A 15,243-nucleotide genomic window follows, 5' to 3' on the forward strand; every position below is an offset into this window, starting at 1 on the left:
TTCTGTGATATAGCGCCGTTCTTAGTGTGATTTTTCCTTCTTGTTGCAATGGAGTTCTTTCCTTAGAAAGGAAAGGCTCCGCTGGAGCCTCTTTTTGCCCCACTCGCAAGAGTTTCACGCAAGAGGACAGTAGACAGACATAGACAGGTCACACTCACAGTTTTTCACAGTTGGGCCCCACTGGGCCGGTGTACTTTCGCGGATTTTCCCCGCCTGCTGTCACACACAGGGAGCCGGCTTTTGCAAAGCTTAGCCGGTTTTCCAGTTGATACAATTTCTATCCTCTTGATTTTATGAAAATATGTTTTATGGCTCAGCATATGATCTATCTTGGGGAATGTCCCATGTGCAAATGTGTATTCAGCTTTGTGGTGATGAAAAGGCATATATATGTGTCTGTATACATATACACACACAGACACAAAGTCCTTGTCTTCTATTTCCTCCTTCAAAGACAGTATATCCTTTTTAAATTTTAGCCTGGTTGACCTATCAAAAGGTGATGAGGTGGTGCTGAGATCTCCCACTACTATTGTGTTGCTACTGAAGGATTTCTTCAAGTCTATTAGCTATTGTTTGAAGTATTTTTGCTGGCCTCTCTCCAGGTGCATATATTTAGTAGATGATTTCTTCCTGATGTATACATTCCTTTATTATTAAGAAATGCTCATTTGTCTCAGAAAACCTTTTTAAGCCTGAAGTCTGTCATCTGATATTAGTTTGGTGACATCAGCCTTTTAAAGGGAGTTGTTTGCTTGAAGGGTTGTCTTCTTTGAGTCTGTGTTTGCTCTGACTATTCAGGTGTATTTCTTACAGGCAGCAAAATGCTGGATTCAATTTTCTGATCCATTTTGCCATTAGATGTCTCTTACTGCATTTAGCCCATTGATATTGAAAGGGATTATTGTTTGAGGATTTTGTGCCATCTTCTTAAAGAAGTTTGGTTCCTTTGTGAGGTATATCTTGCCTTCTTTTAAAGCTTTTAAGGTTGGTTTTGAAACTAAAATTCCTGAGCTGTTGTTTATCTGTGAAGCTGTGCATCCTTCCTTCAAACCTGAATAAAAGTCTGGCTGGAAAAAAAAGTCTGGCTGGATAATATACTTGTGGCAAGGCACTTATTTCATTGAGTTTTTCAGTATATCCCACACCATTGCCTTCAGACCTGGAGGGTAACTTGTGATAAATCTGCTGTAAATCTTAGGTTTGCTTCTATCTATGTAACTTCTTACTGCTTTTAGTATTCTGTATCTATGGTTTTCATCTTGTGACTAGTGTATGCGTTGGGGTACTTATATTTGGATCTCTTTTAGCTGGTACTCTTTTGAGTGTCCAGGATGTGGGTACATGCACTCTTCAACTCTTGAGAACTTAGCAATGATGTCTGTGACTGTTATTTCTTCAAAGGGGTTTTCTTCCTGTCTCTCTAATATCCCACCACTTCTTCAGTTGTTCCTGTTGAATTTATCCCAAAGGGTCTATTGTCATCTGTTTGCTTGAGTATTTTTTTCCATCTTCTGTTAATTTATTTTAAGGCTCTTTTCCAAATTCTTCTGTTGTATGGAGGGGTTATGCAGCTCAACTTCTAGCCTGATTCTGTCTTCAGCAGCAGTTACTCTGCTGGTGAGGCCTTCTAGTGAATTTTTCATTTAGCCTACCAAGTTTTCAGTCCTGATGTTTGTTTTAAGTTTCCTCATACTCTCATATCCTTTGAGTTGTATGGCCTTTCTGTTCCATGGTTTCTTTGAGTTCTTTGAACATCCTCCACATTTCCTCTCTAAAGTCCTAATGAAAGAAGCTATATAGGTGGGTGATGTTAATTGGGTCCTCAGAATTACCATCTTATTCACTAATTATGGTGTGGTTCTACTTTCCCATTGCCTTCCCACTGTGACCTCTATAGTGGTGGTGGTGGTGGTGGGGGGGGTTCTACTTTCCCATTGCCTTCCCACTGTGACCTCTATAGTGGTGGTGGTGGTGGGGGGGGGGGGTGTTATGTGCTGTGGTGGGGCTCCGTGACTAGAAGAAATATGTAATAGCAGAGTGAAGTGGAGTGGTCACATTCTTTACTTGGTACACTAGCCTGAGTTCGTTCACAATGGCCCTTTTGATTCCAAAAGCTGCCGTCACTGCAGCTGCTGGTCTCTGGTCTTGCAGAGTCTCTTCTGAGTCATCTAGGAAGGGGGCAGGTGCCAGCCCAAAAGATACCAATAAGCAGAGTGTCTCTCCAGCCTCACTACCACTACTGGCCATCTCACAATCTGCCTTCTCACAAGCCGCTATCCCTATGACCACATCATAGGGCCCTCCTGCCTCACTTAGCCTGGCCTCTTTTGCATTCCCTCATCACTAATGTCACAGCCTCAAGCAGATGAACTGGAGAAAGCTCCCTTGCTCCCAAGCCCCATCGTGGAACCAATTCAAGGCTCCACTCACTGTCAGGCTCCTGGCTCACCACCACTGATCCCCAGCCTCACTGCCACTACTGGCCATCTCATAGCCAAAAAACTCACAGCTGTACCATAGCAGCCTAAATGGCCAAATGAAAGGGCCCTCTTGCCTTACTTAGTCTTGCCTCTGCTGCACTCTTTCAGCACTAATATCTGTATCCCAAAAGCTTGGCTGTGCAGATTGGCCTGCACTGCTGCTTCATAGCCTAGACTACTCTAGACTAACTTTTAAAATAGAGCTATATTCACTTTTAAATAAATTATATTAAATAAATGGCAGAATTGCCCTTAGAATAATATAAGTGAAATCCTAATGATATTAAGAGCTATATAGCTATGACAATGACTATTAGAACTTATTTCTCCTTGCACACTGTAATTTGCTTGTATGATACATACATGCTGCAAGGAATAAGCTAGACTCAATCTTTCACTTACTTTTATACCTATTTGAATTTTCTCATAGTTTAGCCTACAAAAGAGAACTAAATAAATTCTCAGTAGAGGATATGTATGCTTGAATGTTTTATGTGTGATTTATGAGAACTATCTAGCACTTTCGAGACATGATAGTTAAAAGACAAATTAGATTTTTGAATATGGCACTGAAGACAAAACCATGACCATAAGTAAGAGAAAATAAAATTCAGCTTAACTTTAAAATGAAATTCTACTGGATCTGTCCAATAGAATAAACTAGATTCATTTAACACTAATTAAATAAATTATAAAATTATAAGTACTTAATAGAAGTTAGGGTTCAAATATTCTTCAGTTTACATATAAAGTAGTTGCTACCTAAACTATTGTGCTAAGAATTGTAACACTACATAAAAGTATAAGATTACATTCCCTATATGTGTAAAAGCCTAGCAAATGAGAATGTACAGAAATATCTTTTATTAATTTAAACTCTAATTTGATAAATTATTTTTGAAACATCATTTCTCATTGTAAATTTAACTATGAACTGGGCAAAAGTTTCTTTAGATATAAGGCCCAGATTCTTCAAATGCTCAGAGAAAAGATAATACAAACCATTTTAAAGGACAATTCTCTCCGAGGATGTGGTTTCTTTTTTGAACAACAAAAAGTACTTTGGTTTCTCTTCATATAAGTCACTCTAAAGATCACAAACAATACCATCTTTAAATCTGTATCGCACTTTATGATTCTCTATTATCAATCAATAAAATACATGCTGGTGTTGTCAATAAAGACAAAGCAAGAAGAAAAATTATGTACATTTATATACAAAATAAACACAAAATTTATACTTTGCATATTCTTTTTGTTTATTTTGGGGCCACACCCATGGTGCTCAGAGGTTACTCCTGGTTCTACACTTAGGAATTATTCCTAGCAGATTCAGGGGGTAATATGGGATATCAAAGTTTAAATCTAGATTTAAATAAAGGTTTAAATCTTGCTGCATGCAAGGCAAACATCCTCCCTGTATACAATCACTCCTTCCCCCCAGAATATTTTTTAATAAAGTTCTAGAATTTCATTGCTAATTAAGTCAATTGGTATACGACAGCAACATAAAAAATAATAAAACAATTGAAAAAAATTTTTCTCTTCTTTCTACACTCCTGTTCTTCATAGATATTACTCTCATCACCAACAATTTAAAAGAAAAAATTGCTACTATCTTAAATCAGATGTTCTCAGAAGTGGTTACAGAATTAGCATGTTTTTACATAGCAATGTACCTTTACCTACTTCTTGTCATCTCTATACCTGAATTTTGTCCACGCAAAAGATTTTCCATACAAATGATAAGCTCACCATCAAATTTATGATTTGCTACTATCCTTTCAAAATATTAGGCTAACTTTTAAATTTCTGAAAGTTAGCTAGTTTCTCTTATTTTTTTACTAGTTTTTATTCTTAAATTATAAATTTATATAGAAAATGATGTTTCACAGGTTAATAGGTCTAAGAGTAATCCTACATAAAAAATAGGCTCACTTTTTAAAATCCCCTCTTCAACTATGCATAATAAGCAGTAGAGGAATTTTTAAGACACTGCACCTATCAACAACATATGAGAAAATTATTTTATGGTCAACAAAATTACCACTGCCTACAAAAATAAGTCCAATGACAATTGAAAATATTTTTAAAAAACAGAAAATGCACAATATAGATAATAAAATCACTCTTTTAGTTGTGGTTTAAAATGCAGGCAACTTGATGACTACTACATTAAGAAAATTGCCAGTGCATACATTTTTAAAGAATTATTATTATTTTTTATTATTATTATTATTATTATTATTATTATTATTATTATTATTTGTGCCTTCATAAGCAGCCTGTGGAAATGTTAAGTAGAAATGGGAAGTAGAAATGGGAATTTTTAGGTATTTTACAAATGGAAAAACAAATGAATAAATGCTGACAAATAATGACATCAATATTAAAGCAAAAGAACCACAATCACCTTGAAAGATTTTCATTTACGAGAAATGTGTTCAAGATCATAATAAAAACAAGGGGCCAGAGTAATAGCACAGCGCAGGACATTTGCCTAATACGCGGCTGACCTAGGACGGACCTGGTTCAATCCCTGGCATCCCATACAGTCCCCCTGAGCCTGCCAGGAGCGATTTCTGAGCGCAGACCAGGAGTAATTCCTGAGTGCTACCAGTAGTAGCCCATAAACCAAAAAATAAAAAAGACCATAATAAACACATTGATACTAAAAGACCTCTATTTCCATATATCTACACGATAGCTTCCAGCCAAACGTAATGATAGAATATCTTACTTACCTATGTACATAATGCAGTTGATGAACAGAATCAATTGCTATTACCATCTCAGCCAAGTAAAATCGAGCCATATCTTCAGGCAATCGATCTTCAAATTTGCTGAGCAGTGTAAGCAAATCTCCACCAACATAATAATCCATAACCAGATACTGAAATAAAAAATAAAATCTACTTAACAAATAAGGGTGACATAATTATTTAATGTGACCACGTACAAGTATCACTGGGTCAAATATTGTCAATATACAAGCAGCTCTGTTAAATGATCATGAGTATTTATTAAAAGCCTTATAATTTTATAAAGCAGTAATTAAGTTTTTGATAAATGGGGGAAGGAACAACATAGGACTACCATAGTTTTGAAACCTTTAAAAAAAAAGGTTTATTGTCTAAAGGAAAAAGGGAGGGAGAGCACTAAACCTTCGACTATTGTAATGACTTTATTGGTGATACAATAATTGCCACAAATTTAACTGCTAATGAACTCTCTCCCCTTCTTTTTCCATCCTTTTTTTAAATTTCTCTATTTCCTTTCTATTTTTTAATAACTTCACTTTCTGTCATCCTGAAACAAATAGCAACTGTCAGGCTCGGGAGAAGCGTACGAGATGCCAGAAATAGAATCCAAATCCGTCCGGGTCGGCAATGTGCAGGGCAAATGCCCTACTGCTGTGCTATCACTCTGGCCCCAAACTTTTAAAAAATGTTATATCATCATTACCCACAAGAAATATGTTTTAGCAACATTTAATAGAATGAATATTTTAAATCTCCAAGATATAATGATTAACAGAAATTCAGACTATTCAACAAGTTAGACTCACATTCACCACCAATATATTTTCCTATTTCACTTTTTTTTTTCTTTTGGTTTTTGGGTCATACCTGGCGGCGCTCAGGAGTTACTCCTGGCTCTGCACTCAGAAGTCACTCCTGGCAGGCTCAGGGATCATATGGAATGCCGGGATTCTAACCGGGGTCTGTGCTGTGTTGGCCACGTGCCAGGCAAATGCTTTACTCTATACTAACATTTGCTACATAAGATGCACCTTAGGGGGGTGGGGGGAGTACGTCTTATGGTACAAGTACATATAATAATATAATCTGTTTCATCAAATATAGTAGTTCTCACCATATATTTCTATTTTAATATTTATTAGGTACAAATATAAGAATGGAGTTTTTCCTGTGTATAAATTGAAAAAGTCACCTAATTTCAGAAATAGATTATTCATCAGGAAGTATTTATGATATTCGGATTTACTTTTAGAAATTTTATTTTGGAATGCAGAGAGCATAGTCCACTCCCCACAAAACATTACACAGTCCTAAATGAGCACTAGCACAGCAGTAGGGCGTTTGTCTTGCACATAGCCAACATCAGACAAGCCTAGTTTGATTCCCGGCATCCCATATGGTCTCCCAGCCAGGAGAGATTTCTGAGCGCAAAGCCAGAAGTAACCCTGAACACTGCTGGGTGTGACCCCAAAACTAAAAATAATAATAATAATAATAATAATAATAATAATAATAATAATAATAATAATACATTCTGAACTACACCTAAGTTTAAGGTAACCTTTTGAAAGGTTCAAAACATACTAAGTTGAACTAATTTTAAAACTTCAAAACTATCAATGTACTGCACTGAATTGCTTTATTGGTCAAATTTCTTTGACTAAAAAAAAAAAGTAATGAATACATATTCCAAGTGTTCCTTTGCATTTAAGTAATGCAAAAATACACAGCACTAGAGATCAATAAAAGTCCTCATGGGTTCAGTACCGCTATCTAAAACTTCTCAAAACTTACCATGATTAGCTACTATAATTTTGCTAAGCAAATACCCCATATGTGTTTCATTTACTTTTATACATTTTATAAAAGTAAATTCACTTTTAAAAATGTATAAATTTGGGGCCGGCGAGGTGGCGCTAGAGGTAAGGTGTCTGCCTTGCAAGCGCTAGCCAAGGAAAGGACCACGGTTCGATCCCCCGGCGTCCCATATGGTCCCCCCAAGCCAGGGGCGATTTCTGAGCGCATAGCCAGGAGTAACCCCTGAGCATCTAATGGGTGTGGCCCAAAAAAAAAATGTATAAATTTTATAAAATTTGTTGACAAATCTACACAAATTATATCTGTATACCACATTCATCTCATAAATTCCATATCATTATGGCAAATTCAAGTAAATATCACTCCACTAAATTTAATAACTCAGCAGATAATAGACAAAGCTCTGTTAGGACTTTTAAACAACTGAATAAAAGCCATAATAAAAATGACTTAGATGATTTATTATGTATTATAAAAATGTGTCATAAAACAATACTCTTACTGCCTCAAATCCATCACTATTAATTCTATCCATTTAATCCATTTATTAAAAATGGCATATAATTTAAGAAACCACAAACTTGTTCTTATAAATGAGTAATGGGATACAAGTTGAAGATAAAAATACTATTATAGGGCCCGGAGAGATAGCACAGCGGCGTTTGCCTTGCAAGCAGCCAATCCAGGACCAAAGGTGGTTGGTTCGAATCCCGGTGTCCCATATGGTCCCCCGTGCCTGCCAGGAGCTATTTCTGAGCAGACAGCCAGGAGTAACCCCTGAGCACCGCCGGGTGTGGCCCAAAAACCAAAAAAAAAAAAAAAATACTATTATATTTTGGGCCGGAGAGATAGCACAGTGGTAGGGCATTTGCCTTGCATGCATGCAGCCAACCCAGGATGGACAGTGGTCCAGATTCCCATATGGTCCCCCCTGTCTTCCAGGAGATATTTCTGAGCGCAAAATCAAGAGTAAGTAATCCCTGAGTGCCACTAGGTGTGACCCCAAAACAAAAAATACTATTATATTTATAAGCACATGAAAGACAGAAGAGCAATGTAATAACATTGGTTGAACACTTGGAGCTCATGACCACTAAACTACACAAACTTTAACTTTTTTTTTTTTTTTTTTGGTTTTTGGGTCACACCCAGCAGCACTCGGAGGTTACTCCTGGCTCTGTGCTCAGAAATCGCCCCTGGCAGGCACGGGGGACCATATGGGATGCCGGGATTCGAACCACCGTCCTTCTGGATGTGAGGCAAATGCCCTACCTCCATGATATCTCTCCGGCCCCATCTTTAACATTTTTTTTTTTTTTTTTGGTTTTTGGGCCACACCCGGTGTTGCTCAGGAGTTACTCCTGGCTATTTGCTCAGAAATAGCTCCTGGCAGGCACGGGGGACCATATGGGCACCGGGATTCGAACCAACCACATTAGGTCCTGGATCAACTGCTTGCAAGACAAACACCCTGTGCTATCTCTCCAGGACCTACTTACATTTTTTAAGGTATGCCAAAATATCAGTAATATATAAATATTTAAGTATATAACTTTAGTATACAACTGAAGAATTAAAAAACATAGCATTATTTATAGAGAAAATTTTAAATCTAAGCAAAGTAGAAGGTATGAAGATAATTTTCGAATAAACAGAATTTAAGCACAATTTTAAAATAAGAGTTGGTCTTCCACACAAACCCAGAAAAGGAAGAGATACTGTTATAAAAGTTATCATGGACAATAAATTAAATGCAAAATGTTGAAAAGCATAGGGAATAGTTTAAGAATGAAGGATAGAGGTGCAATCAAAGATTTACAGATAAGCCCAATATTTTGCTTTTCCTCTTGTCAAATCATGAAACAATCTTTAAAACTATTGATGGCTTTCTTCACTATTCTTTCTTTAGTGCAGAACCTTGATTCTTTTATCCTAATCTCATGTCCCCAGGGAACACACTGATAGCACTGCAAGGTTGGAAAAGCAGAAAAGCTCACTTTAAGCAACAGAAGCAAGGAGAAAGTAGCATAGAACCAGATCAAAAATCACCAAATAAAGACAGAATCCCTGAAAACATTCCCAGAACTAACTATAATTTATCAGATAAAGGGTTCAGAAATTATATGCTAAAAATGTTTTAATAGCCTCAAAGAAACAGTGGTGCATACAGTTATTAACCAAGAACAGGAACTGTTTGAGTGCTTATCTTGCATACTATTAAACTGGATTCAATCTCTGGCACCTCATATGATCCATGGAGCCAGATGTAACCCCTGAACAGATGCTGAGAGAAAGCCCTGAGTAATGCTGATTGTGGTTCAATTCCAGCATCCTAGATGAACCCCAAGAACCACCAAAAGTAATTCCTGAGCACAAAAACAAAATAATCCTTGAGCAACATTGGGTGTTACCAACAAATAAATAAATCTAGGGCTAGAATGATAGTACAATGTGTAAGTTACTTGCCATGCATGTTGCCAACCTGGTGACCTAAGTATAATTTCCTGCACCACATATGGTCTTCTGAGCCTTACAAAGAATGACCCCTGAGCAGAAAGCTAGGAGTAACTCCTGAGTACTGCTGGGTGTGAGCAAAAACAAAACAACAACAACAAAAAACAACCAACTCAGAATGTTTAGGGTCAGAGTGATAGTACTTCCCACAAAACAGCAAGAAAAAGATATTAAGGGCATTCAGATAGGAAAAAGGTCAAGATCTTACTATTTGCAGATGGCAGGATACTATATTTGGAAAAACCCTAAAAACTGTAGCAAACAGCTGCTAGAAACTCTATATAGGTTTATATAGTAAAGTTGAAGGCTACAAAATTAACACACAGAAGTCCAAGGCTTTCCTATATGCAAATAATGAAAGAATAGAGAACTGGGTGCTGAAAGGAGATAAAGTGATATGGTTGATACCTCTTCAGTCAGAATATTGTAAACAATGTATCTAAAAAAAGAAAAAGAGAGATGGGGGGAAGAAGGGAAATGTCTGCCACAGAGGCAAGCAAGGAAGAAGTGAGGTGGGGGGTGGAAGGCAAACTGGAAACACTGGTGGAATGTGTGTGCAATGGTGAATGAAGGGTGCTGTACACCGTATCAAAGAAACTCAATCATGAACAACCACGTATCTCATGGTGATTGAATTAAAGATTTTTTAAAAGATATTTTTAAATCCAATTCAGAATTGTGTTTCAGAAAATTAATTATCTAATAATTAACTTAAAGAAAACAAAGAATACAAAAAAAAACTACAAAACAGTACATAATACATCAATAAAAAGGAACACGAGAAAATGAAAAAAACCATCCCCTATTCATGGATAGGATTAACTATGTCAAAATGGCAATATTTCCCCAAAACATCACATAGATTCAGTGCAGTCCCTAAAAGAATACATATTTTGAAAAAAAGAATAGATCAAGCACTCCTGAAAAATCATATAGAAAAATAAACAGCCTCCACTCCCAATATCCAAAGCAATCCTTGGGGAAAAGTGGATGGAAGGCTTCATTTTCCACAACCTCAAATTGTACTTGTAGAACAATAGTAATCAAAACAGCATGGTACTGAAATAAGGACAGACTTTCAAATCAATGGACTAGAACTGGAAATCCAGAAATGGATCTCCACATATATGTTCAGTTAATCTTCAACAAAGCAAAAACTCTGAAGTGGAGCAAGAGAAGCCTCTTCAACAAGTGATGATGGGAAAATTAGCCGGGCACTTGTACAAAAATGAATTCAGGGTGCAAGAGCAAGTGTGTCTGCTTTGCACATGGTCAACCCAGGTTTGAGTCCCAAAACCCCATAAGGTCCCTCAAGTCCATCAGGAATGATTCCTAAGCACACAAGAAATAAGACTGAATACCACAAGGTATGGCACCAAATCATGGTTCTCCAACCCACCAAATCCTCTCTATTCTCTATACAATATAAATGTTCAAATTTAGATTTGACTTGCATACAAAGTATCTTTAAGAACATCAAGGTAAAGGTATAAATTACAGTGAAGATAAATCACATATAAACAATTTATATTCTTTAAAAATTCAGTGGTTACTATATGTAACATTATAAAAATATAACAAGAAAATAAAAGGATAAAGAATTTTTAAAAATTATTCTTACTAAGTTATTGTCATCCTGGAAAGCATAGTGCAATGTTGTAATCCACTTATTGTCTCCATTCACTAAAACATCCCTTTCTTCACGAAAACATGCTGTCTGGAAAGGAAAAAGAGCATTTTTTAAGATTGTGAAAATCTTAGGTAAAACCAGACACACACACACACACACACACACACACACACACACACACACACACACATTATAAAATTCCTTTATCTGTTCTTTACACTTGTTACAAAAAAATACAAACAGTATTATAACTTTTTTTTAATTTTAGAGATTTTTTTTTAATTATGTGAACAATGATGCAAAGAAAGAGGACAAGGTAAAGTTACAGTGAAAGGACAATCACCCAAAAACAGAGTTCTCAGAAGAAATCCCCCTGCTGACACCTTAATTTTGAACTTACAATCAAAGAAGAACATTAAGAAAAATAAAACAGAACCCATGTACAATTACTTTGTCCCTCAAGACCCCAGATTGTAGTACATTATAACAATGTAAATAATAATGTAAACATTATAACAATTATAACATTATAGTACAGTGGTAGTGTTTGCCTTGCACATGTCCAACTCTGGACGAACCCTTGATGGACTCCCAGCATCCCATATTGTCCCCTATGCCTGCCAGGAGCAATTTCTGAGCACAGAACCAGGAGTAACACAAAAGCTGTCGGATGTGACCCAGTCCTCCTCCCGCAGAAAGATATAGATAGAACTTAAGAAATATCTGAGTGATAACTTATAAACAAAATTAAGTTAGAAAACTTTTTCCCAGAACAAATTAAACTGTGCGTGGAGTTTAACATAAGTTAAACTGTGTAGTTGAAAATAAACAAATATTGGCTGGAGAAATAACATGGAGGTAAGGTGTTTGCCTTTCATGCAGAGTGGTTCGAATCCCAGCATCCCATACGGTCCCCTGTGTCTGCCAGGAAAGATTTCTGAGCATAGAGCCAGGAGTAATCTCTGAGTGCTGGCTGCCAGGTATGACCCAAAAACCAAAAAAACAAAAACAATAAATATTAAATATTAATACTTGAAAAATGATTATATATTTAGGTATCAAACTGCCCCCTGTTCAGATGGGAAGGGTACTCTTCCTTTTGTGTTTCAATAATGTCATACTGCCCTCAGTTTTCCCAAATGAGAAGAGAAAAACTACTTAAAAGACAAGTTAATAATTCTACTACATGTCCTTCAATATTCAGAACAGCTACAATTATCTGGTCCAGGAATTATCTGGCCCCAATTTCACAAGTTCCAGTGTTGAGAGGCATGTTGAATACTAACGAAACTATGATGTATGTATGACTGATATTCATAAAGCAGTGCCAGAAATTCAACATGGCTAAAGGCTATAAAATAACATCTACATCAATTATCTTTTACAAAATCTACATAAGAATTTTTTGGGGAGAGGGTACACACCCTGCTGTGCTCAGCTTCTGATTCTGTGTTCAGAGTAATATATGGGATGTCAGAGATCAAATCCAAGCCAGTCATGTGCACGGCAAGCACTTTACCCGCCATACTATCACTCTGGCCCCACATAATTCATTCTAATTTGCCCCTTTAAAAGCAGATTATTCTACCCTCAGATTGTAATAAATATGCAGAAAATCATTCTAATTTACCCCTTTAAAAGCAGATTATTCCACTCTCAGATTGTAATAAATATGAAGAAAATGTTGCAAGGAATAGAAAGTCTTTTCAGATTCAGTCACTCATTTTCTATTCAACTATTCTGTTGAATAATTGTGATGATTTTGCTATTATACAATTTTACATTTTTAATATTCAGTCATACAGTTTAAATTTCATCTATTATTAAAGCTATTATTAAATTTATTAAAATGTATTAAATGTATTATTAATTTATTATTTAGTTTAATACATTAAATAGAAAGAAAACAAGGATATCTGACAAAAGTAAATAAGGGCCATATTAAAGGATAATAATTATACCTGTCATTTCTATGAAATTATATCTGGTCATTCCTCTATTTACAGGTAGACTAATCAAATCAATATTTCTATACATCTATCAAAATCCTCTAGATAATTTAAAAAAGATGTGAAATTTTTTTAAATCTACTCATGTTGCCTTCTTACTGGTAATAAAAATGTAACTAATGGCATTGTTTGTTTTTTTAATTTTCAACTAATAATTGAGTCATCCTAAAACTTAAGGGAGAGAAGGCAAAAAAAAAAAAAAACCTTAAAAATCAGATAAAAGGGGGCCGGAGTGGTGGCGCAGCGGTTAGAGCATTTGTCTTGCGTGCAGCCGATCCAGGACAGGAGGTAGTTCGAATCCTGGTATTCCATATAGTCCCTGTGCCTGCCAGGAGCAATGTCTGAGTGCATAGCCAGGAGTAACCCCTGAGCGACACCAGGTAAGGTCCAAAAAAACAAACAAAGATATAAGTAAATAGAATTTTTTAAATTATTGTTTAGCATTTTATATATATAAGAATAGACCCTTCACCAGTGCAACATTCCCATCACCAATGTTCCAAGTGTTCCTCCTCCCCACCCCACACTGGCCTGTACTCTAGACAGGCTTTCTATTTCCCTCATGTAGCCATCAGAAGAGATGAAGTCATGAAATTTTCTTATACATGGATGTATATGGAATCTATTATGCTGAGTTAAATAAATCAGAGGGAGAGAGATAAACACAGAATGGTCTCACTCATCTATGGATTTTGAGAAAAATAAAAGACATTTGTGTAATGATTCTCAAAGTAAATAGAATTTTAAGTTGCACACCAGTACCAGGCAAGTGTGCAAGCCCTGGTCTTCACTTCAAGCATTATCTTAACAACAATGAAAGAAGTGAGAAATGAGTAAGTACACTTTTAAGTTTAAAAAAAAAATCAACCAGAGATGGGAACACACAAATCTTGTAGTGCAATGGGACCTTACACCCTGAACATTGACATAAAGATCTGGCACAGGCCTCAGAAGAATGGGCATTCTCCATTCACCCCTGATCTAGAGAAGACATCTACGAAACATCCAAGGTTGTCTATAACATCACCTGGAGGCAATCCTCTACCAGGGAAGACCCTACCACTGCTCTGACATCGACCTACTCAAAAAAGACTTCCCTTAACACTGAGAAGACTTAACAACAACAATGACCTGCTTACTGGACAGGGCTTTCTGTATTGCCCCTTAATTGTGAGGTGTACTAGAGGATACTCCACACCAGCCTGACTTCAATGTAGGATGTGCAGATTCCAGGGTCTTTAATACAGAAACCTGATGCCAACAATAGGACTGCGTGAAAAATAAACTGTATTGGCACTACAGGCAATGATTGGAGTGAATAAACTAGTTTGCCTGGAGCCTAGTGTTGGTCTTATGCCAGGAAACTTCAGGGGTCGGGGTCTCCTTGTATTTAGACCAAGGCTTTTCCTTTCCATGTCCCCCATATTTTGGTGGGTCTATGCAAACAATATTTGCCACTCTAACACTGTTTTTACTGTGCCCTTTTGACTAACCCTTAAAAAAAAAAACCTCTTAAAGTTTTGATGTTAACTTAAACTAATATGTATGCACATGAAAATATAAAAAATACTATGCTTTCAATGTTTAAGGAGTCACATAAATCTCATGGCCTTAGGTTGTTTTGTGTACTGTTAAGAAATGTTATAATGTATTACAATCTGGGGGACTTGTGGACAAAGTAATTGTACATGGGTTCTGCCTTATTTTTCTTAATGTTCTTTGACTGTAAGTTCAATATTTAGGCGTCAGCAAGGGGATTTCTTCTGAGAACTCTGTTTATGGGCGATTGTACTTTCACTGTAACTTTACCTGTCCTCTTTGCATCATTTTTCTCATAATTAAAAATAAAAAATTAAAAAAAAATCAACCTTTTAAAAATATCTCCATGTAGTGTAATGAAGCTTCTTAGGACAAGGAGACAAATATTTAAATGGAAACTCCAATCTGTATTATTATTTAAAAGCAGCAGTGAGGCCAATTCTGCTCTACTTAAATAAATACAGGGACCCACTGAAAAAGCCTACTGG

At 36.3% G+C, this 15,243-nt stretch overlaps 1 protein-coding gene across 5 annotated transcripts in view; it reads right to left on the reverse strand.

Annotated features, from left to right (window-relative positions):
* The window catches only part of CDC42BPA (CDC42 binding protein kinase alpha), a 277,597-nt gene that overhangs the window by 175,585 nt on the left and 86,769 nt on the right, over positions 1–15,243 (reverse strand). For all 5 annotated transcript variants that reach the window (XM_049776391.1, XM_049776390.1, XM_049776389.1 and 2 more), the window contains exons 4-5: positions 11,199–11,294; positions 5,228–5,376 (exon numbers count right to left, since the gene is read on the reverse strand). In XM_049776391.1, coding sequence (XP_049632348.1) covers positions 5,228–5,376; positions 11,199–11,294 — 245 coding nt within the window. The remainder of the gene's footprint in view (positions 1–5,227; positions 5,377–11,198; positions 11,295–15,243) is intronic.

Source organism: Suncus etruscus, chromosome 7, assembly GCF_024139225.1.
Source record: "Suncus etruscus isolate mSunEtr1 chromosome 7, mSunEtr1.pri.cur, whole genome shotgun sequence".
Lineage (NCBI taxonomy): Eukaryota > Metazoa > Chordata > Mammalia > Eulipotyphla > Soricidae > Suncus > Suncus etruscus.